We start from the raw sequence: 27,753 nt of genomic DNA, 5'->3' as shown, positions 1-27,753 counted from the left end.
TGCGTTTTGGTAAAATAGCTTTATCCTCTGTCAAAACACAAACCAACACACTTTGGGGGGAGGGGAGGAGAAGGAGGCAACACAGTCTAGCCCCACGGCTCATTTAGAAGAGGACATGAGACTTAAAAGCCTCACCCCACTGCTTGCCCAGCTGAGAAAAAGTCACGACCCTAACACCCACTTATAAATATCTCTTGTTATATTAAAAAAAAAATATTTCCAGGGCCCACCTGGCTCTACTACTGCACAGAAAGGGTTAACCTTCAAGATTCAATATCAGGGTCCTGGGATGGGGCTGGTAAGGAGAGGCAGATTGGGAAGAAGGGGGTTGCTGAAAAACAGAGGGACAAGCCAATGTGTAACTGGGGCCCTCCAAAACCGAGAAGGGGGAGGATGCCTGTCAGAGACAGAAACCACTGCTGTCCCAGGGGTTGTCTCACTCCTGTCCCCAGTGTCAAATGCTCTGGAGTGATCTGTCCTTTCAGACACCCCTGTGAGGTCCCAATATCAGGATCCATCCTTTCCTCTCAGTCCCAGCCCATTCAACTCACCACTGAGCTTTTAAGGTCCTAAGAGGGAGCAGCCCACCCCCACCCCACCAAGTAAGAAGCGTGAGGAAAGCTGGAGGTCCTTCCTGGGAGGAGGGTATTCCGGGGGTGAGCCGCTTCTGGGGTCCCCCTTCAGTCCCTGACCAGGCGGTAAATGTGGTGCTGGGCCCCCCGCTCACTGGTGGAGACCTCGAAGACATAGGCAGTGCAGAGCAGCAGTTCCTGGGTGTCTCTGTTTGTCACCACCTGCCAAGGAGGCCAGGAGAAGGGGTTTATGCTTAGAAGGGAGGGCAGGGAACACTGTGCCCTCCCCGAGGAATCATGGGATACCCAAGAAAGGGATCCCCACCATGTCATGTTCCCCCAGATAGATGGGATGCCAACATGCCAGGTTCTAGGTCTCGGGGTCAGTAGGGAGGGGCCTCACATCAGATGCTATATCACATTACAGGGTCATGGGGGTCCCCACCACATCATACTTCCCAAAGTTAAAGGATATTCTACCATATCATGTCCCCTGGGCTAAGGTTAGGTTCCCTGTGAAGGGGGTCCCCTAGGCTGAAGATCCACTGTGGGGTGTCCTCCAGGTCAATTTCCCTTTTATGAGAATGCTGTGGAATCCCCACCATAACAGTTCCCTGGGTAAACGGGTCCCCTAAGCTAAGGGTCAAGTGTGAGGTCCCCACTGTGTCAGTTTCCCAGGTAAAGGGTCCCTAGGCTGAGGGTCTGTTGCAGGTACTCCCCTCCATATCAGGGTCCCTGCTCAGGCCCAGCACCAGCGCATCACCTGGAGGATGGTGAAGTTCTCCAGGACACTGTTCATCATATAGCGCTCGGGCAGCTGCCGCAGCTTGTGTAGAAAATTCACCAGGTACTCACACATGGGTGAGCGCAGCAGGCGGTACACAAACCTCCCGTCCTCCAGCTGGGCACGCTCCGTCTGAACCAGGGGACAGGGAGTGGAGAGGACAGTGACTCAGAGACACAGGGGTCACCCCAGGAATTGAACCCCACTCCACGCCACCTTTCAGATGCCACACCCACTCCCCAATGCCATCTTCCCTCCATTGCCCCATCCACAGTGACCAAAGATGGGACCCTGAACCCTTGGGTACCCAGCTCAGGATCACTGAGCCTGGAACTAGGGACCCCTCCAGCCCCTCAAAGCTGTGCTCTGAACCCTCAAAACCCTCCAGGCCCTCAGATACCCTCAAGCCCTCCAAAGACCCTCCATGAGATCTCCAAAGTCTATTTGACCTCTGTACTTGAGAACCCCCTCAAGCCCTCCGCAACCCCTAAGTGGGACCCTTGAACCTCCTTGCCCTGCGGACTCCTCCAAATCCACAAGAACCTTGTGAATCTTAGTGACTGTAAATCTCTGTACCACACAGTATCTTTAAACCCTCAAAGTGACCCCTACACATCACTTTGGAACTCCAGATTAGCTCTAAGCCCGTGCACCCCCCACCCACCATGCAGACCCCCAAAGGCCTGAGCTGTCGTGGCTCCCAGTCCATTTAGTCTGCACCCCCAAAGTGGCAGGTGGCTGGGCGCTCACCCGCCCAGAGCTCCACCCCTCCAGCCTCACCTCCACCTTCTCCACCACCTGCTTGCCAAAGGAGCAGACCTTGGAGGAACAGGTGAGGGTCATGTGCTCCAGGCTCTCGTACTGGCTGCTCACGCCATAGAAGCCACCACTGCTACCGCCGGCCCCCACCTCCTCGCCACTCGGGCCCCAGTTCAGGTCCGCCTGGGGATGGGGAGGCACAGGTAAGTTGGAGGGGGTGTCCTTTATAAACAGTGGGGACTCTTCTGAAGTGGGAACTCTGCTCCATGGCCTGGTGTCACCCATTGCCCTGCAGTTGCCCATCTCTCTTCCTCAACATTTAAAGTCCCCACCTCTCCATGGGCCAGTTTCTGGAGAAGACCCACCATTCCTTCCATCAGTGTTAAAGATGTCTGGGTCCCCCATGGTCCTGACCCTCTCGCCTCAGTAACTTCCCCACCAAGGAGGCCCTTTTCAACTTTTTCTCCTGAAACCCCCAACTCAGGAGTTCAGCCCCTTACAAGGGCCTGGTTACTAAGGAGGCAGCTATTCCCTAGCAACCAGAGGCTCTCCCTCAGGGCCCCTCCTGACCCTGGTTGCTAAGACAAGTGGCTATTCCCTAGCAACGGGGCATGGTGAGGTCTGGGGAAGCCTGACTCCTCTCTAGAAAACTCTCCCAGGCCCTTTCAGCCAATTCTCAGGTGTCAGATCCCTTCATGACCCCAGTGGCCAATTGGCAGACACTCCATTAGGCCAAGTGGAGCCTAATGAAGCCTAAGACCCCATCACACCTTTGGTCTGAGCCCCTTGGTCACCTTCCCAGGAGGCACCTCTCTTCCTTTTCCTAACTGTAGTTGCTAACTTGGTCAGGTCATTCTCCAGGGTAGTTTAGTCCTCTCCTCAGAGGCCTGACTCCATCCATCACCCTGGCAACAGGGCCTTGTGAAGCCAAAGAAAACAGAGGGCCTTCCCGGCCACTCCCCTGCAGCCCTTCACATACTGGGCTTCTGAAGGGTTGCTCTCCAGACCTGGGACCTTGTGAGGCCTGTCTTAAGCCCTAACAATGCCTAAAACTTCAGCAGCACATTCTCAGAGCCGTCTCAGGCCTCCACATCACACACCAGAATGCTTCATAACCATGGAAGCTACGGGCTTTCCTTCTTGGAGACTACGTATATCCCTCCACAGCCCTGGTTACCGCAAGAGTTAGCACCACCTAAACATTCACAATATTGATTGAACCCCTATAGCGTCAGTCATTGTACTGGACACCACACCAAATAAGCCTAAGAAACCCTCTTATTCACAATTACATACCTGGCTTAGGGCTTATATACATTAAGTGCTCAATAAATGATTGCTAAATAAATACAGGACTTTACAAAGCCACTCCCCAGCTCCTTCAGTCCCTTCCTCGAGGCCAGACATTCTTAGCAACAGGGTCTGGTGAAACCCAGTAAAGCCTCGTCCCCTCTTTAGAGACCAAACACTCCAGGATTCACTTGCTAAGGGGAAGGAGCCATTCCTTAGCAACAAGGTTTGGTGTGGTCAGGTGGGACATAGGGAAGTCTGAAATGTCGCAAGCAAATCCCCAGGGCCATATCAGTTGCGTGACTGGGTGTGGCAAAGTCTAGTGGGACCTGGGGAGGCTGGAGGTCTCCATACCTGCACTGGTCCCATCCAAAACTCCTTGGTGTTCCTTGCTGCTGAGGGGGCTGACACTCTGAGCCATGAGGACTGGTAAGGCCCAGGCTGACCTGGTAAGTCCTGAGACTCTCCATTAGAGCCAGTGGCCTTAGCTAGGAGGCCACGTGACTTGTGAGCACTTTTGTTTTTGGTGGTGGAACTCACCCAGAACTTGACCAGGAAGAAGGCGTGGGGGGGCCCACGATCATACAGCTCCCGCAGACCACCCTTTTTCTCAGGGAATTTGTCATAGATCTGCCGGACGTCCACACTCTCAAGGGGGGGCGCTCCAGGGCTGGGGCAGTGCTGGCTGATGTGTACAAACAGGTGCCTCTGGTACTGAGGAGGGGCAGCCACGGGTGAGGAGTGGGAGATGGGCTGGACCCCCAGCCCTCACTGCCCAAGCCCATCCCACACCCCGTCACCATCGCCACAGCTCCTGCTTGCTGTTCCACTGGGCCCAGCTCTCAGGCACTGTCCCCACTCCCTGCTGCCCCTTTACTCCCACAGTATCTCAGTCCCCAAGCCCTGTCCTTACTGTCCAGTTCCCTGCCCTGTCCCCTGCTCTCCATCCCCACAGCCCTGTCCTCTCCCACCCTCACCCCAGCCTTCTCCCTGGCCTCCCAGCCTCCAATTTCCTCTTCAGTTCTTCACTCACATGGCTACAGAGCTAACCCTGGCCCTTCCCTGCTCGTAATCCTCCCATGGCTCCCCAGTACCCCTAGGACAAAGCCCACACCCCCCCAACCTGACCCTGTATTGAATAGGTGTTCATGGATGGATGGATGGATGGGTGGAAATCCACAGAGCCCACATCAGGACTTCCTATCTGTTCTTATTCTTATCACTTCTGTCCATACCCTGAAAATATGCCCCTTCTTCTCTTCCAATACAAATCCTCCTTCTGTCTTTCCAGGCCCAAGTCCGTCCAAATCTGCCTCTTCCTGAAAGCCTCCCTTGATCGCAGTCAGATGGCATCTCTATACCCTACCTTTTCCGTGGTTCCCCATTACCCTCTAAACAAAGTCTGGGTCCCTCACTCAGCTTGGCAATGTCAGTTCCTCCAGAACCAGCACCCACCCACCTATCTGCAGCCTCACCAGCTCCCACCATATTCAATTATTTGTTTCCCTGAAAACTTCATGCTGTTTCTCTCTGTGTGTCTGAAACATCCAGTTCTGCACGTGGAAAATTCATCTCAGGGAAGTCTTCACTCACTCCCCAGGTATAATTACCCCTCTGTACACCCACAGAAATGTGAGCTTCCCCTATCACAGCACATACTTACTATTCAACAGACATCTGTCGAGAGACCTACTGTGTGCAGGCACTATTCTGGGTCCCAGGGCTACAAGGGCAAAATCCCTTACCCCACGGAGCTACCGGCAGAGACAGAAATTTTTAAAAATCATTCCATGGATAATATAACCTTCAGAGACTGACATATGCTATGAAAAAATAAAGCATAGTAATGCGGGCAAGACTGTCATTTTCCATAAAGTGACTTGGGAAAGCCAATCTGAGAAGACAATCAAGCAAAGGCCTGAATGAATGGAGGGAGAGAATGGGGATATCTGGGGAAAGGACATCCAGATGCAACGGCCCTGAACCAAGAGTGGGCCTGGCATGTTTGAGAAAGGGCATGGAGGTCAGTGTGGCAGAGCAGAGTAGACAAGGGTGAGAGGGCAGGAGGTCAGGTCAGAACAGGAATGAGGGTCAGATCAACCAGAGCTTTGTAGGCAACTGAAAGGACTTTAGCTTTTGTTCCAAGTGAGATGGGAGGGTTTTAACCTCATCTGACTTGGGTTTTACCAGGACCATGATATACAGCAACTGGCGTTTAGGTCACTACGGCAGAGACTGCTGCAGTTCACAAATCCCAGTTCCTTTTCACACAGCTAAACTATATTTCCCAGGCTCCTTTGCAGTTAGGTGTGACCACATGACTAAGTTCTGGCTAATGGGATGTGAGCAGACCTGATAGTTGCCACTTCCAAGCCAGATTCATAAAACCTGCATAAGTCTTGACTCTCTGCCTTCCACCATCTGCCAGCCAGATGCAGAGCATTCAGCAGCATCTTCTGAAGCCCTAGAAAATGGCAGAGCCGCAAAATGGAAGAAGCCTGGATTCCCCAAATCACTGTGTGGAAGGCTCCTACCAACCAGCCACACTGAAATGTTAATGAGTGAGAAACTTCTATGTTGTTCAGTCCCTGAGGGTTGGGAGTTATTTCTTCTAACAGTCAGTCCACTCTGACTAATATGGCATCTGTCTCCATCCTAGGCCAGGAAAGCTGGCACCTAGAAACAGATTTTCTTCTCCAGGCTCCCAGTATCCACCCCAAAGCCTGGCACACAGTAGGCACTTAAAAATTTTTACTGAATGAATGAACGATGTCCTGGATGATTTCTCTGGCCTTTCCAATCTATGACCCTATGACCTTCCACTTCCTTTATTCTACTTTATTCCACTTCCTTTATTCTAGTAGTTCTCAAAGTGTGGTCCCTGGACCAGCACCATCAACATCACCTGCGAGCTTATTAGAAATGCAAATTCTCAGATCCTACACCAGAACAACTGAATCAGAAATTCCAAGGGTGGGCCTAGCAATCTGTGTTTTAACAAGCTCTCCATGTTATTCTGACACATGCTAAAATTTGAGAACCCCTGCTTTATGCTTTCCCTTCCTATAACCCCCTTCATTCCAAAACCCCCCAGTGACTATCCCAAAATTTCACTCACAGAATCAGCTGCATCTGGAGGTTCCACAAAGGCCGAGAACTCCACCAGCTGCAACCGAGCAGTGCCCAGAGCCCGAGCCTGCCAGGCTGGGGGTGATGGGGCAGGTGGGGGCAAAGCAGGAGGTGAGAGGGCTTGGGGGGGCTCGTACCCTAGAGAGAGAAGAACAAACAATAATAATTGCTAACATTTATTGAATATATCAAGCACTGTTCTCTCTTGCCTGCCTCCACTTAGAAGCTGAAAAAGCTAAATACTCACTTTCCCAGCCTCCCTTGCAGCTAGAGGTGGCCATGTGACACAGTCCTGGCCAATGAGACGTTAGGGGAAATCTGCTGGGGGGCTTCTGGGAAGGAGTTTCTTCCTGAATGAAAAAGACAGAACTTTGGGAGGAGAAAGCTTTTGGCTCTGGCCAAGTCCTGCTTGGGATGTGTTGCCTGGAGTCACAACAGCCATCTTGGGATAATAAAACAGAGGCCAAGAGACCTATAGAAATGCCAGTCCTGGTATTGCTGAGGTGCTGAACCAGCACAGGAGCAGCCCACCTCCAGATTTTTTGTTATTTGGAATCATTAAAGCCTTTACTATTTAAGGCACTGTTAATTTGGATATTCTGTAACTTGCAGCCAAAAGCATTCCCAATTGATGAATCTGTGGAAACTGAGAGCTCTCTTTCACCAATGTGAGTTCTTAGGACCACATCAGCATGGACTTCCAGAAGCCATCTTTGCTACCAGGTGGGCAGAGCCTGCCTGGGAATGAAGCCACCACAGAGGAAAGCAGACCCAAGCAAGTCCTGATTGCTACCATTTGAGTCCCTGGATCCAGCCACGTCTGAAGGCATAACTCCTGAAATAACAGTTACCTGAACCGATAAATCCGCCCCCCCTTTTTTTTGGTCATCTAGCTTGATTTGGGTTTCTGTCATGTGCAGCTAAAGAATCTTGATTAATATATCAATGTCCCTGATGTCCTTTGGGTTAGCAAGTGACAGACCATAAACCCAGTAGATCTGGCTACAGAAGCCAGGCTCTTAACCACTATAAATTCTGTGACTCATCTTTCCATACCCCCACAGGCCCTGCCTGAGAGCTGGATCTCAGTAAGAATGTATCCCCTGATCAATGGAACGTTGAAGGAAAGGCAGTCAGGGCTGAGAAGAGAGAGGGGAAAACAAGAGAGAGTGGAGAACAGGCTCTTACCTGGGAGGTCAGTAGATGGAGGAGTCAGTGACAAGGAGAACGGTGTCTGCGAGAATGGCTTCACACTGAGGGAGAAAGGAAACTGGGGGTCAGTAAGAAGGAAAGATGCTAATCGTACCAGCTAACATTTACTGAGGGGCCATGACAAGCCAGACCCTGTGCAAGCACATTATGGGCACCATTTCATTGAAGCCTCACAGCCTATATGAGGTAGGTGTGATTACTGCTCTTCTCATTTTGCATAGGAGGAAACTGAGACAAACAGGGGTCACCTGACCCGCCCAAAGTCACACAGCTGGCATGGCGTAGCCTGGGCTCAAACCCAGATCAGTCCCAACCACAAAGCCTGTGGTCTTGAGGATATTTTGATGCCTCTCACAAAATGGCAGAAAGAGAACACAAATGGGGTCTCAAGAGGTGGGGAGAAAACAGAACAAATAGGAAACTTGGAGAAAGAGGAGGCTGAAGGCTCAAGAGGGTAGGGAGATTGTAAAGCAATTATACTGCAATAAAGATGTTAAAAAAAAATACAAAAAAAAAAAAAAAAAAAAAAAAAGAGGGTAGGGAGAAAATGACCAGTGGGACATCAGGCAAAAGTTCAGGGTGGGGGTGAAGCACAACAGAATCTAAAGCAGTGTTGTCCAATGCCCAACAGCCAAACACAGAAGCAACCTAAGCATCCATCAACAGATGAACGGATAAAGATGTGGTACATGTACACAGTGGAATACAACTCAGCCATAAAAAAGAATGAAATAATGCCATTTGCAGCGACATGGATGGAACTAGAGATTATCATACTAAGTGAAGTAAGTCAGAAAGAGAAAGATAAATATCGCATGTTATCACTTATGTGTGGAATCTAAAATATGACACAAATGAACATGTCTACAAAACAGAAACAGACTCACAGACATGGAGAACTGACTTGCGGTTGCCAAGGGGAGAGGTGGGGGAGGGATGATGGACTGGGAGTTTGGGATTAGCAGATGCAAACTATTATATAGAGGATGGATAAACAAGGTCCTACTGTATAGCTCAGGGAACTATATTCAATATATCCTGTGATAAACCATGATGGGAAGAATATGAAGAAGAATGTATTTATATATAACTGAATCACTTTGCTGTACAGCGGAAATTAACACATTGTAAATCAACTATACTTCAATAAAATAAATGTTTAAAAAATAAAATAAAATAAAGCAGGGCTGTCCAATAGAATTTTCTGCGATGATGGAAATGTTCTATATCTGTGCCATCCAATACAGTAGCCACCGGCCACATGTGGCTACTGAGCACATGACCTGTGACTACTGAGTATGAATGTGGCTAGGATATTTGAGGAACTGAATTCTTTTTTTTGGCCATGCTGAGTGGCTTGCGGGATCTTCCCAACCAGGGGTTGAACCCGGTCCATAGCAGTGAAAGCGCCGAGTCCTAACCACTCTACCGCTAGGGAATTCCCAAGGAAGTGAATTCTTATTTAATTTTAATTAACTTAAATTTCTATAACCACATGTGGCTAGTGACTGCAGTATCCGACAACAAGGCTCTAGAAGCCAGTAACCTATGCGTAGCCCAGGAGATAGTGGTGAGGAGACTGAGATGTCAGAGGGCAGGCAGAGGCCAAGTGTCAAAACATCAGGATCAGAAAGACACAAACTCCATGGACATTTAGACCTGAACCCGCAGAAACCATAACCTAGTACTTGCCATCCCAGTTCTGAAATCTAAACCCCAATACCCTACCCTCTTACCCATTAGGGCCACTGCTCAAATGCCACCTCCTCAGAGAGGCCTCTCATGACCCCTGTCCAAAAAGAGGATATATACCCTGCTTTATTTCCCACATTTATTCTTTTCTTATTAATACTTATTTATTTATCTGTATGTTTATTGTCTGTCTCCTCCCCTCTCCAAGTATATAAGCTCCACGAAAGCAGGAATTCTAATTTGTTCAATGCTGGGTCCCCAGTACAAAAAGAGTACCAGGCACTTAGTAGGTGCTCAATAAACATCTGACTGACCAGCCAATGGCTTAATACTTCTCTCGGTTTCTGGAACTCCCCAAACTTTCACACCTCAGGGCCTTGGCACATGCTGTTTTCTCTACCTAAAATATTCCCAACCCTGTTATATACCTTTTGCTAAGTCCTACTTGGCCTTCCGTGCTACCTCCTCAGAAAAAACCCCAGAACTCTCTCCGTCACCCAAGAACCTGTTTTGATTCTCCACACCACGGCACACACTTCAATTTTGTGTTTCTTTAGGTGATGATTTAATGAACATTCGTTGCCCCCATTTGACTATCAGCTCCATAAAAGGTGGGACCCCGATGCCCAGTGCGATGCTTGCTGAACCACCCCTTCTTCCAGCCCAACCCTCTCCCCTGCAAACCTGTAGTTCCTTCAGCCCCCACGGACTTGTTCTGACCCTTTCCCGTGTCCCCATCCAGCAGCACCTCCCCAGCAAACTTTTTTCTCTCCCAGCCTGGATCCACTTCCACCTCCATGGGCTGAAAACTCCATTTCCCATGAGCCTCTGGGGCCCTTTCTATCTTCTAGGCTTAAAACATATCCTGTCACCCTCAGGGCTCTCTCAGAGCTGAAAAGGGGCCCATTTTCTTCCTTCCTTCTGACTCTGAGAGAAGATAGAGTCCTGCTCTACCCTCAGGCCCAAGAACCACCTTTATGGGATGAGAACAAGCCTTTCCCATGAGCCTCTGGGGCCCAGACAATCTCACTGGGAGGTCATTATCCCCATGGGCATCCTACAGGCCCCTCACATTCATCACATCAATCCCATGCTGAGCTTATTTCCTCCTCAAACCCACTCCTCCCCCAGGTTGCACATTTCTGGATGGTCCCACCAACCCCAGTCACCAGCCAGACCCCAAGCACTCTCCTTGCCTCGTCCCTCCTTCTCAGTCCATCAGGCCCTTCTCCTCTCTTCCCCATCCCCTCCTCACTATCCCAGCTCAGACCTAATCTTCTTCTCCAGACCACTGCCCCAGCCTCCTCCCTGGGATTCAAATGCAGATAGCCTGACTGCAGAATCTATGTTCACAAGAGAGTTCGGAGCTGGAAGATGGGGTGAGAAAGGGCTGGAGGTGGGGGGAGGGGAGCAGGTGCTGAGCCAGAATAGGAAGTACTTACTCTGGAACATTCCAGGGGGGCCCAGAACCCCCCGACCAAAACTGGAAAAGCTCTGGGGTCTGAAGAGACAAAGAAGGGGGCTCAATCAATTTCCTGTTGAAACTGCAACCCCACCGCTCCAGCCCTGAACCCCACAATCCCCAACCCAGGCCACCTGTGGACCGGCGGGACCAAGTTTGGCCTGCAGGGAAGGTGCTGAGATGAGCTGGGCTGAGGACATGGTGGCCATTGTCTGGAAAGCCTTGTCCTTGGAAACCTGGTCCTGGAGGAAAAGTTGGAGGTCCATGTTAGTGGGAAGTCCCAGTCGACACAGGAAGGGTGGGATAATGGCATGGCAGGGCAAGCCCGCGGAGATGCAGAGTTGGGGAGCCAAGGCGAAGGGTTGGGTGAGGGTCCAAATCCCTCTCACTACAGCCCCCTGCCCCTCCTGGCCTCCTCAGGAATGTCTGGGAAAGGGAGAGGTGGGAGGATGGGCAAGGGGACTTACCACATTCAGGGCCTGCCCATGGGGGTGGGGGAGGGTGCCAAAGGAAGAAAGAAAACACGACTTAGGAAATGAGGCCGGGACTGCCCCACTCCACCTTCCTGCCCTCCCAACCCCTACAGTCCAGCCACCCTGAGCTGAGCGATGGAAGGAAGGGGGAGCAAGGGATGAATATAGAACAGAAAGTAGAGAAAGCCAGGCCTAGAGGAGGAAAGGGGTTCCCATGCCCAGAATAAAAGACAGCAATGAGGGTTTCTAGGTTCAGAAAGAGCCGGAAGTGGAGGCTTCCGAATACGCAGGCAACAGGAAATGAGACTTTTAGACCCAGAGAGAAGAGACAGTGAAGGTTTCCCAGCCCAGACAGGACAGAGGGGGACAGTGAGGTCCACAAAAGACCAAAGACTGGGAGTGAAGGTTTTCAGACTTAAAGAAAAAGGATGGGGAGGCTTCTGGGCACAAAAAGAACAGGAAGTAGTGGTCCTCAAATCCTAAGGAAGAGGTAGAAAAGACCCCATATTCAGAGGAGTAGAAAATGAAGGTCTCAGGCCAAGATGGAACAGGAAATCCAGAGGATGCAAAAAAGAAAAGGGATATGAACATCTCCAAAAGGAAATGAAGATTTCTGGGCACAGAAAATGCAGGCAGGCAGCATGGAAAGATGAACCAGAAGGAGACAAAGAGGAGATCCTCACAGCATAAGAGGGAGAAGGCAGTGAGGGGAGGGGAGGGGAGGGGAGGAGAGGAGAGGGAGGGTGAAGACAGCGGTAGTCAGAGGACAGGCCCAACGCCCCATCCTTCTTGCCTGTCCTAAGCTAAATCTCGGTTCCCCTCTCTCTATGACACTCTTTCCACCCAGGGTCTCTATTCACCCCCTTGCTGGGCCACTAACCCCCACCTTGGGTCTCTGCTCCCCCCATCTGTCTACCTCTCTGTGTGACTCTGTCCCCATCTCCGGGTCTCTGTCCCCCACCCTGGGTCTCTCGCTCTTTCTCTGGACCTCTGTTGCCCTCTCTCTCTGGGTCTCTATCCCCTCCACCCAGGTCTCTGTCCCCCTCTCTCTGGGTCCCTGTCCTCCTCTCTCTGGGTCTCTATCCCCCCTCTCAAGGTCTCTGCCTCCCTCTCAGGGTGTCTGCCACAGTCCTTTGACCTCTACCTTGAGCTTGGACTGGATTTCCCTCGATTTCCTTCGGGCCAAAACCTGGATATGACTAGATACCTGAAGGGAGTGACAAAGGAGCAGATTCAGGCCACAGCCACTCACCCCTTGCGTCCCGTACCACTTCCCTCCCTCCAGGTGCCCCATGGAGCTGCTGAAACACGAAAGATGACAAATACATAGAAAGTGCCAGCTGTCTTGGAGCGTAAGGACACAGATGTGTCCATAAAGGCTATTCTTTTCTCACTAACACTACTGATCATCCTGAGACCCAGCAAATCTGGGTCTTATTTCTCTTCCCCATCCTTTTCTCTTTGGCTCTTCTGGTCCATCTTACCCTCTAGTTCTCATGCAGCTGCTAAGAGAACTACACCAAAATAAACAGTTAGAGTGCCTATTAGGGGCCAAAAGGAAAGACAAAAACACATGAACAAGCTTCTCCCCTAATGTGAATCTGCTGGTAGGCTGACCCTGACAAGACAAGCCCACTCCAAACAGAAGCCCACAAGGCAGTCCTGAGACCTGTTTGCGAGTTCGAGTCTTCCCTGTTCTCAGCTTGATGTAGCGGGCAATCAGTTCATTCCGACCTGAAAAGTCAAAGATGGAACAGAGTTAGACCTTTAGCAGAAGTTCCCAACAGAGAGGACACCAGGGAAGGAGAGAGAAGCAACATTTCCCAGAGGTCCACAGCAAGCTGGGGGCTATAAGGGAGAGGAGTTATGACTGCAGGCTTTGGAGCCAGTCTGCCTGGGTTCAAATCCCAGTTCCTCCACACACTGGTTCTTTGTGGCCTCAGACAAATCATTTAGCCTTGCTGGGCCTTGGTTTCCTCATTTGTGCAAATGGTGATGCTAATTCCTACCTGAGTCATTTGGAGGATACAATGTGCTTTTATGTGAACTGTGCTTAGAGCTCCATCAGTGTTGCTTAATATTTTTATTAACCAGTGGGGGCTAAGGCAAAAGAGCGGACTGGACTCACCATACATCTTGCCTTCATCGGACAGGATGATTTTCCGCCGGCCACAGGGTGGGTAGATGGCCAGGGCCTCCTGGAAGCTCTGTTCGATGTCTGGACTCCAGACACCCTCTGCGTCTGGGCCCCCGTCTCCCCCCGCCCCTTCACTGCCGCCAGTGCCCTCCTCGCTTCCTTCCTCACTTCCTGTCCAGCCGCTGCCATCGTCCAGGGGGGCCCCAGCCCGGGGTTCCCCCATCTGGGCCTGGAGGAACACAGAGCTCAGCAACGTTCCCCTGACCCACCCAGAGGGACCTCCGAGCAGGGTGGGCTAGAAGTCCAGACGGCTGGGGGGGCACCCAGACCCTTGGATCTGAGGGAGAAGAGGTTCGGGGATCTGGACCCCTGGGTCTGAGAAAGGAGGGGGCTGGAGGCCGAACTCCTGGATCTGAGGGAAGCAGGAGACTGGGGGCCTGGACTCCTGGGTCCTGGAGGAGAAAGGGGCTGGGTTTCTGGGGAAGCTTAGGGTGAGAGCGTTCTCCTCTGTGTTCTCAGGGGAGCCTGGATTGTGATGAAGTCTTGAAGACCCCAGAGTAATGACTAGGGTCCAGGAGGGCTGAAAATTTGGGTGTGGATTACTGGTTTAAAGAAGACAGGAGTCAGAGCCTAGTTGCAGGGAAGGGGGACATGGGTGAGATCTTCTCAGTCCCACCCCGAGAACAGGTGCCAGGATGTGAGCAGCAGCTGCTAGAAAAGAAGGAGGGGCACAGGCCCTAGTAAGGCTGAGGGGAGATCCAGAGAGAGGGGGACAGAGACTTAGAGAGAGAGAAGGACAGAGTCCCAGACAGAGGGAACAGAGACCCAGTGTCGGGGGACAGAGACCCAGAGGGAAGGGGACAGAGACTCAGGGCACAAACTCAAGCCAAGACCAGGAAAGACCTACAGAACCACAGACTGGGGGGCAGGGGCTCCCTGCCATCAGGAGAGTCAGAACAAAGGGCCCAGGCGTCCCCTCCCCCAGTTTCCCACAACCCCCATTAGGGGAGGGACTGGCCAGTGAGGGCGCCTCCTCTCTGGCCCCCGGCCCCGCCCCTTCCCTCCCCTTCCTCCCCCCCACCCCCCCGGCCCCGCGGCATGGGCTCCGATCCAACTCAAGTTCCCAGTGACTTTCCGGAGGCCGGGAACAGGGGAAAACTTTTTCCAATACAGTCAGATCCCGCCTCCCTGGCGGCTCCACGTCTTCCACAGCTTTCCCAGGACCCCAGAGTCCAGGCCCCCAACCCCCTCCTTCCTCGGACCCCGGAGCTCCGGCCCAGACAGACAAAGACCCCTGGCCGAGCCCAGTGGCGCTGAGGCATTCAGGACCCCCGTAGGCCAAAATCCCAGCCCAGCTCTCCCCCATGTGGCCAGACAAAGGGGCGGAGGAACTGAGTCAGAAAGGTCCCCACTAATTTCCTGCCCCAGGCCCCAAACCTCCAAAGAGACAAGACTGAAGATCCAGAAAGCACCGTAGCCCCCCCTTCTGCCACCCAGGAGGCCTCCTTTCTCCATGAGGAGGACCAGGCGCCCACAAATGACACACACAAACCAATTCGATCAGAAACAAGCATGGGGCCCTTTCTCACTTGAAACCGATACCTCCACAGACATTCCCCCCACAGTCCCCCATCCTCACCGACTCCCAGGCGCACACTCCCAAACTCAGACCCATCAACAGACACACCCCAACTCTGGCGAAAGTTCCAACTCCACGCTTAGACTCAGTCACGAGCGCAAACTCGCCACCCCCCCCCGGCAAAAAGAGGGCTGCAAGCAATTCAGAGACGGTCCCACAAACACCTCAACTCATAACGCATAACTTCCCACCCGAACTCACACACCCCAAAGCAGGATCCCCGACTCCCGCCGGCGCCTTCCTACCTACCTCCCGGCCTGGGGCTGGGGAGCCGCGGGCGGGCGGGGCGCTGCGAGGGAGAAAGTTGCCCGGGAGCTTTGTTTGGGAAAAGTGGGAGGGACCGGAGGGGGGGCGGGTCCGGGCGCCGGACAGCGGGAAGGGGGATCCGACGGTGACAGTCTGGGAGAGGATTTTTGCTTTGGGAAAAGACAGGTGAAGTCTAGCTGGGGCCTGGTGATAATTTCGGGATTCTGATGCTTGGGTCCCTGAGAGAGGAGGAGAATTGGGGGTCTGGACACCTGGGTCTGAGGGAGGAATAATGGGGACCAGGAAACCTGTCTGTATCTGAAAGAGGAGGAAGCTGGGGGCCAAGATTCCTGAGTCTGGAGGAGGAATGGTCTGGGGACCTGGACTCCTGGCTACCCTCTAGTGTCGTTTGTGTGTTGGAGATGTGGAAGTGATTGATAGGAAAACAAAAGAATCCTGTTCAGCGTCAAGTATATTTTTGAGACTAGAGGTATGGGGATGGGTTTTTGATTGATTTCCACTGATTTCTTTTGATTGATTGGTTTCCTTATTACCTCATCAGAGTTAAGGGTCGTGGGCAAGACGACTGGGAGTTTATTGGAGGTTCACCAAGGTGGAGACTCGCACATCCACACGCAGTAGTGGACTAGAGGTGGCAGCTGTCCCAGGACCCGGGGAGAGCCTCGGTGCCTGAGGAAAAAGATGAGGGTCCCGTAATTGTACCCCTTAAAGATGAAGGGTCCCTTAAAAATGAGGAGTTGAGTGTTCAAACTCAAGAGACAAGAGGGGGGGCTTCTCTGGTGGCGCAGTGGTTGAGAGTCCGCCTGCCGATGCAGGGGACACGGGTTCGTGCCCCGGTCCGGGAGGATCCCACATGCCGCGGAGCGGCTGGGCCTGTGAGCCATGGCCGCTGAGCCTGCGCGTCCGGAGCCTGTGCTCCGCAGCGGGAGAGGCCACAACAGTGAGAGGTCCGCGTACCGCAAAAAAAAAAAGAGAGAGAGAGAGACAAGAGGGGCTGGGGTCCAGACTCTGGGGTCCTGAGGAAAAAGGGAGCCCGGATTCCGGGTTCCTTGTAAGGTGGTACATAGGACTGGATTTCGGGTTTCTTGAGAGGGCGGAGCTTTTTAGTGGAACCGAAGAGGGCTCGGGGTTCAGCGTCCCTACATTGCACTCTATTGAGCGTATAATCGTTTCAAAACCTGGAGAAGACGAAAAAGGACACGGAGAAACTCTCAGAGATAGATACAAAACTAAGCAGTGGGGTATTCAGAAGGACTGCTCGGACACGGGTATTTCATGAGCAGAGAGAGCCTAGGAATATAACTGAGGACGCTAGGGGAAAGATCTGGGGCACAGAGGCGTGGCCTAGGTGCGGGGGCGTGGCTCTAAGTCAGGGGAGGGGCCACCTGCGATTACAGAGTGACTCCGGCACGATGGCCACGATCAGAGAACAGAGGCAACACTGGTTCTCCAGGGCCGAGGTCAACCGACAGGAGCGTGGTCTGACTATGGGGGTGTGAACTTGAAATCAACGCCCGGCTGTGGGTAAAGGGGCGTGGCCCTTCCCTTAAGGGCGTGACTGTCCAATAGAGGGCTGGGCTCATGGGTGAGGTCAACAAACGGGGGCGTGGTCAGACAACAGAGGCGAGTCTATGCCTCGAGGAGCTCATCCAACGTTCCAGGTATCCGGCCTGGGCTGGAGATCGGAACTGTTTGGATTTAACAGTCCGTGGACTGCCAGAGTCTTGAGAGTCCAGTGACCGGGCTGTGGTCTAGTATAAAGGCGGGTCCCAGAAGAAGGGGCGGGGCGTGGGAGAAGGTGAGGAGGAACGAGATCTGGATACTAATGTGGGCGAAGGAGAGGAACGAGATCTGTTGTGTGAGGCAGAGCCCAGAAGAGCCGGGCCTGAGGGGAGGGGAGGGGAGGGGCCTGGCACGATGGAGGGGGTTGGAGCAGAAGATAAGGGGTGGGGGGAAGGGGCGGGGTGTGCGGAGCTCCTGGGCCAGGGATAGGAAGGAGTTGTTGTCTAGGGTGGGGGTGGGGGCACTTAGGGGACGGAGCCTTTATGGGGGGGCTCTGACCCCTACCCTTGCCATAGCCTCCCGGCCGTTCCCGCAATGTGGCACCCGCTGGTCCTGTTGCTGCTGCTCCACTCTGCCTCGGTGCCCCCCTCCACTGCAGCCCCGATCCGCGATGGTGACGCCCAGGAGAGCTCCTCGGGTGTTCTAGGTGTCCAGAGTCTACTCCAAGGCTTCATCCGGCTTTTCCTGAAAGCAAGCGCTGCCGTGTGTTGGGGAAAAGAAGAGGTACAGAGAAGAGGGACAGGGGCAGATGGTGACTGAGGGATGGAAGGGGTTCAGGGAGACAGAGTGGGAGACGGGTCGCGGCCAGATAGAAAGATAGACAGAGAGAGGAGTCAAGGGCCAGAGAGAGCGTGCAACTGGGAGGCCGAGAGACAGGAAGAGAGGGAGGGAGACAGGCAGAGAGACAGACAGACAGGAGGAGAGAGGGATGGGGACAGAGAGACAGAAGACAGATGGGGGCAGGAATAGGAAAGTAATGGGACAGATGGGGAAAGGAGGTGACCTGGTTAGGCCCTAAGGGTCCGAGGATGGAGAGAGAAGGGGATCATGCCAAGGCTACCGATGTCCTGGGGAGTCCGGAGGTCCAGCAGCTCACCGATTCCTCCCCCAGCCCCAGGATGACCTGCTGCGGGGCATGGACAGCTTCTTCTCTGCTCCTATGGACTTCCGGGGCCTCCCTAGGAACTACCACCACGAAGAGAACCATAAGCACAGGCTGGGAAACAAAACTCTCTCCAGCCACCTCCAGACTGACAAGGTGCCTATGCCAGGAAGTCCCTCCTGGAGTCTCCCTAAGATCCCTCATGCTGCAGTATCTGTCGGGGAGGAGGGCATAGGAGGAAAGCAGTTTTTTCTTACTCTCCTTTGGGTCCTCACAGGTGACCAACAACGAGACAGGAGAGGTGCTGATCTCTGAGAAGGTGGTGGCATACATCGAGCCAGGAGAGGGGAGCTTGCAGGGTGACTGGAAGGTTAGGACACGCCCCCAGCAAAGTGTCCAAGCCCAAACACTTTGTGTAGTTTCGGAGGAAAAGGTGAATTGACTCTCCCACTCCCTCTGTGCTGGACACCCTCTCTCTGGGCCTCAGTTTTGTCATCTGTCAAAAGGGACTAACCAGCTCTCAGGAATGAGGCTTACAACCTCAGAGTACATCCTTGCTTGCTTCAAACCCCAGAGGGTTTTGTAAGCCAGAAACAGTGCTTTTCATTCCAAGTGTTTGGTAAGATTCACCCTCGTAAACCTCAAAGTGTCTTTTGATCTCAAAGCGCTCTGCAAACCTCCAAGGATTTTTTAACCTATCCCAAAGTGCTTGGTAAATCTCTCCCTTGTAAACGTCAAAATGTGATTTTTAATAATTCCTAAGTACTTTATGAACCCCAAATGCTTTGTGTATCTCACCTTTGTAAACCTCTAAGAGTGATTCTAATCACAAAGTGCTTATTTTTGATCCTAAAATGTTGTAAGAACACTCAAGTGCTTGGCAAACCCACATGGTTCTCCCACACACACTCCCGATTTTTTATTTTAAAGATTTCCAATCTACAGAAAAGTTGCAAAAACAATAGTACCATAAACCTGTATCCACTTTTCCACAGAGCAGGGTTTCTCAACATCAGCACCATTGGCATTTGGGGCTGGATAATTTTTTGTTGTAGAGGGCTGTCCCGGGTCCTATACGATGTTTAGCAGCATCCCTGCCTCTACCCACTAGATGGATGTAGCACCCACACCCCCTCCAGTTGTGACAACCAAAAATGTCTCTAGACTTGGGTTGAAAACCAACCACTGGCCTAGATTCACCACTTGTTAACATTTTACCATACTGACTTTCTTTTTACTTTTTTATTTTTGAACCATATGACAGTAAATTATTGACATCATGACACATGACCCCTAAATCCTTCAGCAGATATCTCCTAAGAATAATGCATTCGCTTGTGTGTTACCACAGTCCCATTTTTACACCCAAGAAATTTAACATTGATATCAGACTATTATCTCTGTATTAGTTTGCTAGGGCTGCCGTAACAAAGTGCCACAGATTGGGTGGCTTAAACAACAGACATGTATTGTCTCACGGTTCTGGAGGCTAGATGTCCAAGATCAAGCTGTCAGCAGGGTTGGTTCCTTCAGAGGGCTGTTGGGGAGAATCTGTTCCATGCCTCTTCCCTAACTTCTGGTGGTTTGCTGACAATTCTTTAGCGTTCCTTGGCATGTAGATGCATCATCCCCATCTCTGCCTTCATCTTTGCATGGGGTTCTCCCTATGTGCATTTCTATGTCCAGATTTCCCCTTTGCATAAGAACACCAGTCAGATTAGAGCCCACTCTAATGACCTCATCTTAACTAATGAAGACTACATAGTGACCCTATTTCCAAACGAGATTCCATTCTGAGCTACTAGGGTCCTAATGGACCTCAACATATGAATTGGAGAGTGGGGGAGACACAATTCAACCTGTAACCATCTCCCATGGGGCTTCCCAAACCTCAACGCACTGAAATGTAGACTCTGATTCAGTAGGTCTGGATGGGGTGGGGCCCGCTCATTTGCATGTCTAACAAGCTCCCAAGTGATGCTGACGCTGCTGGGCCACAACCCTCACTCTGAGTAGCAAGGACCGAACAGACATTGAAATGTCCCTGCTGGACCAAAAGCTGTCCACAAGAGCTGATGTGATTGATGTTTGATCCAGGATTCAGTCAAGGATCACATGTTGCAACTGTGGTCATGGTTCTTTAATCCCAAAGTGCTTTGTACATTTCAAACTGCTTTCTAAACCTCAGGGAATGCTTAATCCTAAAGTGCTTCTGAAATCTCCAAAATGTGTTTTCAAACCCAGAGTATTCTATAAACCTCAGAGTAGTCTTAATTCTAAAGTGCTTATAAACCCGAGTGTTTTGTAAACTGCAGGGTGAGCTTTTAATTCCCAAAGCATCCCATAGGTGGCAAAGTGGGTTGAATATGCCAGGGGAGCATCTTGAGGCTGTCACTTGGAGTTTGAGAGGGTCTCCTTGTGCCTCTTCACCAGGTAACCAAGAAAGAGGAGAAGGAGGCCCTGGTGCCTGTCCCAAAGGCCGTGGACAACTTCCACCCGGAACCCCACCCTCGAATGGTCTTCTGGACCATGAAGCTGCCACGGCAGAGGTCCCACCAGGATGCCCAGAAGAGCGGCCACCGGCTCAGTGAGAAGCAACACCGACCGCACGCCATCCGGGATGGGCTCCGAGAGGGGACCCACAAGGACGTCCTCGAAGAGGGGACCCAGAGCTCCTCTCATGCCAGGCTGCCTGCCCGCAAGACCCACTTCCTATATATCCTCAGGCCCGCCTAGCAGTTATAGGGGTAGGGACCGGGGAACACCTGCATGTACCCCCCCCACCAGACCCCGCCCCAGGCACCATATGGACATTAAACTTTTCCTTACATCCAGCAGCACTGTCTCCTTTGGAGATCTGTCCTCAGGCCTCAGCCAGCCAGGCCATGGCAAGTCCCCCCAGCCCTAACCTTCAGCATGACATCTGGCTGAGCTGTTAGTTCCTGCCAATGTCTCTGTGTTGTTTTCTGATTCGGACGCCGTCTGTCTTCTGATTCAGCAACTCTGTGACCTCCAGCCCCATCAGTATCCTCAGTCCCCATCCCTGTCACCTCCAGCTCCGTCTGCCCTCCGGCTCCCAGCCCTTTCACTCCAGTCCTGTCTGTCCACTCTGCCCTTGCATTAGTTTCCTGTTACTGCTGCAAAAAATGACCGCCAAGGTAGCAACTTAAAACAACACAAATGTATCCTCTCACGGGTCTATAGGTCAGAAATCCAGGATGGCTGGGCTGGTCCTCTGTGCAGGTATCACAAGGGCAACATCAAGGTGTTAGCCAGCGGGATTCTTACCTGGAGGCTCTGGGACAGCTCTGCTTTGAAGATCATTCAGGTTGTTGGCACAATCAAGTCCCTTGGGGTTGAACTGAGGTCCCTGCTTCCTTGCTGGCTGTCACCGGGGCCACCCACACTTAGTTCCTAGGGGTCTCGCGCTGGTTTTTGCATGTGGATCCCATACTTCAAATCTCACACGTGGAATCTCTCTGTATTTCCCTTCTGCCCCATCTCCCTTATGCTTTCCTCTTCCTCTTCCAGCAGGAGAGAGTTCTCTGCCTTGGAGGGCTCATGGGAGTGGATTCAGCCCACCTGGACAACATATTAAACAGGTTCCATGAATTAGAGGGGGGCCATCTTTGGGGGGCCATTATTCTGTCCAGACCCTGTCACCTCCAGCCCCCAAGTCTGTGTCTCCAGCCCCATCTCTGTTACATCCACCTGTCTCCACTCTCTCCTCTTTGTCTTTTCATCCCCTGACACTCAATGTACACGCCGACTCCATCTCGAGTTGCTCTGTGTCTCTCTCCCTCTGTCCCTCTGTCTGTCCCTCCATGAGCGTCACCTCAGACTGTAACTCTGCAAGCCAGGCCTGCTGCCGCAGCCAAACCTGGAAGCTCAGAGACCCTGTCTTGGGTGCCCTGCCACTGTGCCCCCGTCCCCCATCCTCAGAGCACCCCCTATTCCCTCCAAGACCCCTCTCTCAAGACCCACCATTGAGGGACTTCCCTGGCGGTCCAGTGGTTAGGACTCCACACTTCCACTGCAGGGGGCGCAGGTTCGATCCCTCACTGGGAAACTAGGATCCCGTACACCATGCTGTGTGGGCAAAAAAAAAAAAAAAAAAAATTGAGAAGGCACATCAGGGTCTTTATGGTGCTGCGTCTTGTAGGGGTGCAGGCACAACATGCACTTTCTCCCTCGAAGCCCAGGTTCAGGGTTGGATCCCCCCACAGAGAGACTCAGTATATTCAGGAAACTAGCAATGTGTGGGCATAAATAAAAGAGAACTTCCTTTTGAAAAAAAATTGGTTTTTGATTATTCCAAATAAGCATCAGTATGTCCTCATGGAGAAAATCAGAACTTGACTGGCCTTTCCATACCTTCTCTCCCCACCCCCCAGTCCCATTCACTTTCCCACCATTGACACTATTTCTTGTGTTTTTGGTAAGTGTATTAGTCGGCTAGGACCGCCATAAGAAAATACCACAGACTGGGTGACTTAAACAACAGAAATTTATTTTCTCACAGTTCTGGAGCTAGAAGTCTGAGATCAAGGTGTTGGCCAGTTAGGTGTCTTCTGAGGCCTCTCTCCCTGACTTATAGATGGGCATCTTTTCTTTGTGTCTTCACGTGGTCTTTTCTCATGCACGCACATGTCTGCGTCCAAATTTCCTCCTCTTGTAAGGACATCAGTCATACTGGATTAGGGCCATCTTAGAGACCTCATCTTAATTTAATAATCTCTTTGAAGATCTGTCTCCAAATATGATTGTATTCTGAAGTACCAGTGGGTAAGGCTTCAACATATGAATTTTGGGAGGACACACATCAGCTTCTAACAGTACGTATTCTTGCTAAATGTGATCATTCCTTTTTAGGCATGTATTTGTAATTTCCATAGGTGGTATTACATGTGTCATTCTTATGGGGTTTTTTTTTTCTCAGCAACATCTTTAAGACTCCTCCATATTGCATTGGTACATCCAATATCCATCCAATCCACTGAATAAATTCCATGGTCAGTCTTCACCACATGTAACCTTTCCACACGCTCAGTGATGCACAACTGAATTGCCTCTGATTTCCCACCATTACAAATAATGCTACAATAAACATTAGTATATATATCCCCCTGTGGTCCAGAAGGAGGGCAGGAGGGATGTGGGGAGCTATAACCAGTAAAAGAACTGCTGGGTTGTAGGGGATGCATCTACCTATTTTGATTAGGTAGAATGTTCTGACAAGTCTACTCCCTCTAGCAGTCCATGGGGATTCCATAACCTTAACCACACCTGGCATCTGGGGAAATCGATGTTTCCCCATCTGTAGATCAATAGAAGTATGCATCCATAGGTGATCAAGATACTGGCATTATCAGACACAGATCTTAAGGTAACTATGATTAATATGCTCAAAAAAATAGATGAAAAGGTGGAGAATTTCATCAGAGAACCGGAACCTAAAAAGGGGGGGGAGGAGATGGAATCCAGTGTAAATTTTAGAACTTATAAATAAATTAAAAATTCAGTAGATAGGCTTTACAGCAGATTAGACACAGTGGGAAACAGATCAGTAGAAATAGCCAGACTGAATCAGTGAAAAAGGATGGAAAATACACAAAAGACATATGAGACATACTGGTCATGGTGAAAAAGCCTTTCAAACATATACCGAAGTCCTAGAAGTAGAGAGAAAAGAGAAAGAGTGCTAAGCAACATTTGAAGAGACACTAGCCAAGAATTTTACAAAGTTGATGAGACATCAACTCACGGATTCAAGCGTTAGGAACCCCAAGCAGAATAAACACAAAGAAACCACACTTAGGCATATCACATTAAAACCTATGAAAACCTAAAACAACAACAAATCTTGAAAGCAGCCAAAGGAAAAGGACACTTTACTTCAAAGAGGAAATAAGGGCTTCCCTGGTGGCACAGTGGTTGAGGGTCCGCCTGCTGATGCAGGGGATACAGGTTCGTGCCCCAGTCCGGGAAGATCCCACATGCCGCGGAGTGGCTGGGCCCGTGAGCCATGGTTGCTGAGCCCGCGCGTCCGGAGCCTGTGCTCCGCACCGGGAGAGGCCACAGCAGTGAGAGGCCTATGTACTGAAGAAAAAAAAAAAGAGGAAATAAGACAGACAGCTGACTTTTAAATAGGAAAAAAAAAATGGAAGTCAGAAAACAATTCAATGACACAGTCAAAAGGCTGAAAGAAAGCCATCATCAATCTAGAATATCATACCCAGTGAAAACATCCTTCAAAAGTAACGGCAAAGGAACTTCCCCAGTGGTCCAGTGGTAAAGAATCTGCCTTCCAATGCAGGTGACATGGGTTCAATCCCTGGTCAGGGAACTAGGTTCCCACACGCTCCAGGGCAGCTAAGCCCACGCATCACAACTACTGAGCTCGCACGCCTCAGTGAGAGAGCCCACGCGCCACAACTAGGACCCAATGCAGCCAAAAAAAAAAAAAAAAAAAGTAATGGGAAAATGAAGACATTTTTTCAGACAAACTGAAATGAAACATTTATCAGCAGCAGTCCTGCACAAAAAGAAATGCTAGAGTTTGTCAGGTAGGAGGAAATGCCTCCAGATGAAAGTTCGGTAATGAGGGGAGATATAAAGAACCCTGAGGTAAGTATGTGCCAAATCTAAATGAATACTGACTGCTTAAAACAATAACAATAATATCTTGTGGAATTTAAAATATATGCAGAATTAAAATGAACGACAGGGAATTCCTGTGGTTAGGACTCGGTGCTCTCACTGCCAAGGGCGCGGGTTCAATCCCCTGTTGGGGAACTAAGATCCCACAAGCTGCTCGGTGCAGCCAAAATAAATTAATCAATTAAATAAATAAAATGCAAGACAACAGGCAGGAGGAGCTAAATGGAATTAAAGCGTTGTTAGGTCCTCACGTAGTCCAAGAAATGTTAAAAGTACTAATTTAAAGTAGAACTCTAATAAGCCAAGGATGCCTATGGTAGTCTCTAGGAAAACCACCCAAAAAAGAATAAAAGAACATAACCATGAACATAACAGAAGAAGAAGAATAAAACATAACAGAAGAGAAAAAAACAAAAAACAAAAAACTTGACTAATATAAAAGCCAGAAAAGAAGAGAGTACACAGAACAGATTAGACGGGGGAAATATAAAACAAATAGCAGATGTAGCTGTTAGTTGGTAGAAGGAAAGCCGGGCTGGAGTTAGGGAACTTGCCAGGTTACTTTCTTTTCTCCTCATTTCTGCAGCTCTGTAGTGTTTTCTGCTGAGAGGCCTTCTTGGCTAGGTTGTAAAGCTCTTTGGCTGAGATGGGTGACAACGCTGAGGACAAAGAACTGAAGCAGAAATTAAACTTTTCCTCTTGTGAGGAAGAGCACGAGAATGAAGAGCAGAAGGAAGCACCAGAGAGCGAGGAGGTCCAGAGCCAAACCCCAGAGAAGTCTGCAATTCAGGATTCAGGACTTGTTCAGGAGGCAGAACTTACGTCTCTCAGAACTCCCCTTAGTAACGTACGTGACCTCAACACATTTCAGGAAAAAGACCAAGCGAGTCCAGGTCAGGGTCTGAGAACGCCAGTGTCACACTCTCTCACACGTCCTGAAACCCCAGCCCCGCCAGACAAGGGCAAGCCGCCACGCTGCGAGGGCCCCTTCACTCCCAAAGGCCAGGTGAGCCAGCCGGGGATCTCTTCAACAGGGAAGCTCCCCTCCCGAAGCTCTAAGCATCTGAAGCTCACACCTGGTCCCTTTACCGATGCGATGACCTCACTGGCTCTGATCAATATTAATCCCTTCACTCCGGAGTCCTATAGGAAACAATTCCTTAAATCCAACGGCAAGCGGAAAACCCGAGGCGACCTTGAGGAAGCTGGTCCAGGAGAAGGCAAGGTGGAACAAGGGCTGCCTGCCAAGAGATGTGTTCTACGAGAAACCAACATGGCTTCCCGCTATGAAAGAATTCTTGGAGGTGGAAAAAATCGGGGTTGGGGAATTTGGTACGGTCTACAAGTGCATTAAGAGGCTGGATGGATGTGTTTATGCAATAAAACGCTCCACGAAACCTTTGGTAGGATCATCAGATGAGAATTTGGCTATGCATGACGTTTATGCTCATGCGGTGCTTGGGCACCACCCCCATGTGGTACGTTACTACTCTGCTTGGGCAGAAGATGACCACATGATCATCCAGAATGAATACTGCAATGGTGGGAGCTTGAAAGCTGCTATATCTGAAAATGCAAAGTCTGGCAATCATTTCCAAGACTGCAAACTCAAAGACATCCTTCTACAGATTTCCCTTGGGCTTAAGTACATCCACAACTCTGGCATGGCACACCTGGACATCAAACCTAGTAACATCTTCATATGTCATAAGATGCAAAGTGACTCTCCAGTAGTCCCAGAAGAGATTGAAAATGAAGCTGATTGGTTTCTCTCTGCCAATGTGATGTATAAAATTGGTGACTTGGGTCATGTGACATCAATAAGCAAGCCCAAAGTGGAAGAGGGAGATAGTCGCTTCCTGGCTCATGAGATTTTGCAAGAGAATTATCAGCACCTTCCTAAAGCAGACATATTTGCCTTGGGATTGACCATTGCAGTGGCCGCGGGAGCAGAGTCATTACCTACCAATGGTGCGGCGTGGCATCACATCCGTGAGGGGAACCTTCCAGACGTTCCTCAGGAGCTCTCCAAAGGATTTCACCAACTACTCAAGAACATGATCCACCCCGATCCAGCAGAGAGACCTTCTGCAGCAGCTCTGGCCAAAAGTCGAGTTCTCTGTCCCTCTCTGGGGAAAACAGAAGAGCTTCATCAGCAGTTGAACTTGGAAAAGTTCAAGACAGCCACACTGGAAAGAGAACTGAAAGAAGCCCAGCAGGCCCCGTCCCCCAAGGAATGCCACAGTGTCCCTGGGGTCTCTGGGACCCCCACGGGATCAAGAAGCACCAAACGCCTGGTGGGAGGAAAGAGTGCCAAGTCTTCAAGCTTCACCTGGGGACAGTCTTCCCCGTAAGAACTCCTTTCACACCAACTCACCTTTTATCCCCAAAATAGATACCGACTGTGTCAACCTTTCTCTTGTAAAGGGAGAAACTGACAGACTTGGGTGCCCAAAGATTTCAAAAGCCACTCCTAATTTAGCGTTTTCAGCCAAGATCCTACAGCTATCAAGACTTCCTAGCAGCAATGGTCGTAGGTATTATCATTGGTAGCCATTTCTCTTCTCTCTTGCTACATTCCTAACACCACCTGTCAACAGTTCATTCACTTCTTAGATTTGTTGATGCACAATGGAAAAGCATGGACTTCTGAACTGAAAGCAGCCCTTTGTGCAGCCTGTGGACTATGAGGCTGCCTACCTACCTATCAAGGATCCCAGGGACTCTCCGGGCAAACAGAAAGGAATTCAATTTTGTTTTGAGTTGAGGTAACAGCTTACAAGCAAGTGTGCCTGGATTTCAACAACATTTCCCAGGTTAGATGATTTTATTCCTCAAGGAATTTTCAGCCACTTCGAGCAAGTAGTTTTCTTACTGCATTCTCTGAATGGAGCCAACCCCTTTCCCTGATGTTGTATTTATTAAGTAAATGACTTCACCACCATATGAGGTGGGTAGAAATAAGACTCTACATAACTTCAAATTTCTGAGCTGGCTATTAACTTGTAGAAC

At 50.7% G+C, this 27,753-nt stretch overlaps 3 protein-coding genes across 13 annotated transcripts; 2 read left to right on the top strand and 1 right to left on the bottom strand.

The window, feature by feature from the left end:
* Positions 1–4: 4 nt before the first annotated feature.
* On the bottom strand, positions 5–15,461 carry TEAD2 (TEA domain transcription factor 2). Of its 5 annotated transcripts, none has more exons than XM_060084292.1 (13): positions 15,399–15,461; positions 13,502–13,739; positions 13,043–13,107; positions 12,518–12,580; positions 11,368–11,379; positions 11,035–11,142; positions 10,881–10,939; positions 7,723–7,787; positions 6,524–6,672; positions 3,946–4,119; positions 2,137–2,298; positions 1,336–1,488; positions 5–794 (listed from the first exon to the last, which is right to left on the bottom strand). In XM_060084292.1, exons 2-13 carry the CDS (start codon positions 13,731–13,733, stop codon positions 681–683), a joined length of 1,356 nt encoding a protein of 451 aa, XP_059940275.1. In that variant the 5' UTR covers positions 13,734–13,739; positions 15,399–15,461; the 3' UTR covers positions 5–680. The 5 variants fall into 5 exon arrangements, with proteins under 5 accessions (XP_059940275.1, XP_059940278.1, XP_059940276.1 ...); XM_060084295.1 differs by having other exon boundaries at positions 2,176–2,298; XM_060084293.1 differs by lacking the exon at positions 15,399–15,461 and adding an exon at positions 15,355–15,386.
* A 53-nt stretch (positions 15,462–15,514) lies between these two features.
* On the top strand, positions 15,515–22,339 carry DKKL1 (dickkopf like acrosomal protein 1). Of its 7 annotated transcripts, none has more exons than XM_060083854.1 (5): positions 15,515–15,581; positions 17,495–17,702; positions 18,091–18,237; positions 18,359–18,514; positions 20,515–22,339. In XM_060083854.1, exons 2-5 carry the CDS (start codon positions 17,514–17,516, stop codon positions 20,815–20,817), a joined length of 795 nt encoding a protein of 264 aa, XP_059939837.1. In that variant the 5' UTR covers positions 15,515–15,581; positions 17,495–17,513; the 3' UTR covers positions 20,818–22,339. The 7 variants fall into 7 exon arrangements, with proteins under 7 accessions (XP_059939837.1, XP_059939838.1, XP_059939840.1 ...); XM_060083855.1 differs by having other exon boundaries at positions 15,528–15,602; XM_060083857.1 differs by lacking the exon at positions 15,515–15,581 and adding an exon at positions 15,656–15,885.
* Positions 22,340–25,387: 3,048 nt separating this feature from the next.
* On the top strand, positions 25,388–27,095 carry LOC132480877 (wee1-like protein kinase 2). The gene is given in 2 exon segments (XM_060085402.1): positions 25,388–26,028; positions 26,030–27,095. Coding segments are annotated over 2 exon segments (1,707 nt in total).
* Positions 27,096–27,753: the final 658 nt, after the last annotated feature.

This window comes from Mesoplodon densirostris, chromosome 19, assembly GCF_025265405.1.
Source record: "Mesoplodon densirostris isolate mMesDen1 chromosome 19, mMesDen1 primary haplotype, whole genome shotgun sequence".
NCBI lineage: Eukaryota > Metazoa > Chordata > Mammalia > Artiodactyla > Ziphiidae > Mesoplodon > Mesoplodon densirostris.
The sequence above is the reverse complement of the archived record's forward strand: the minus strand, read 5'-3'. Positions and strand labels throughout refer to the sequence as shown.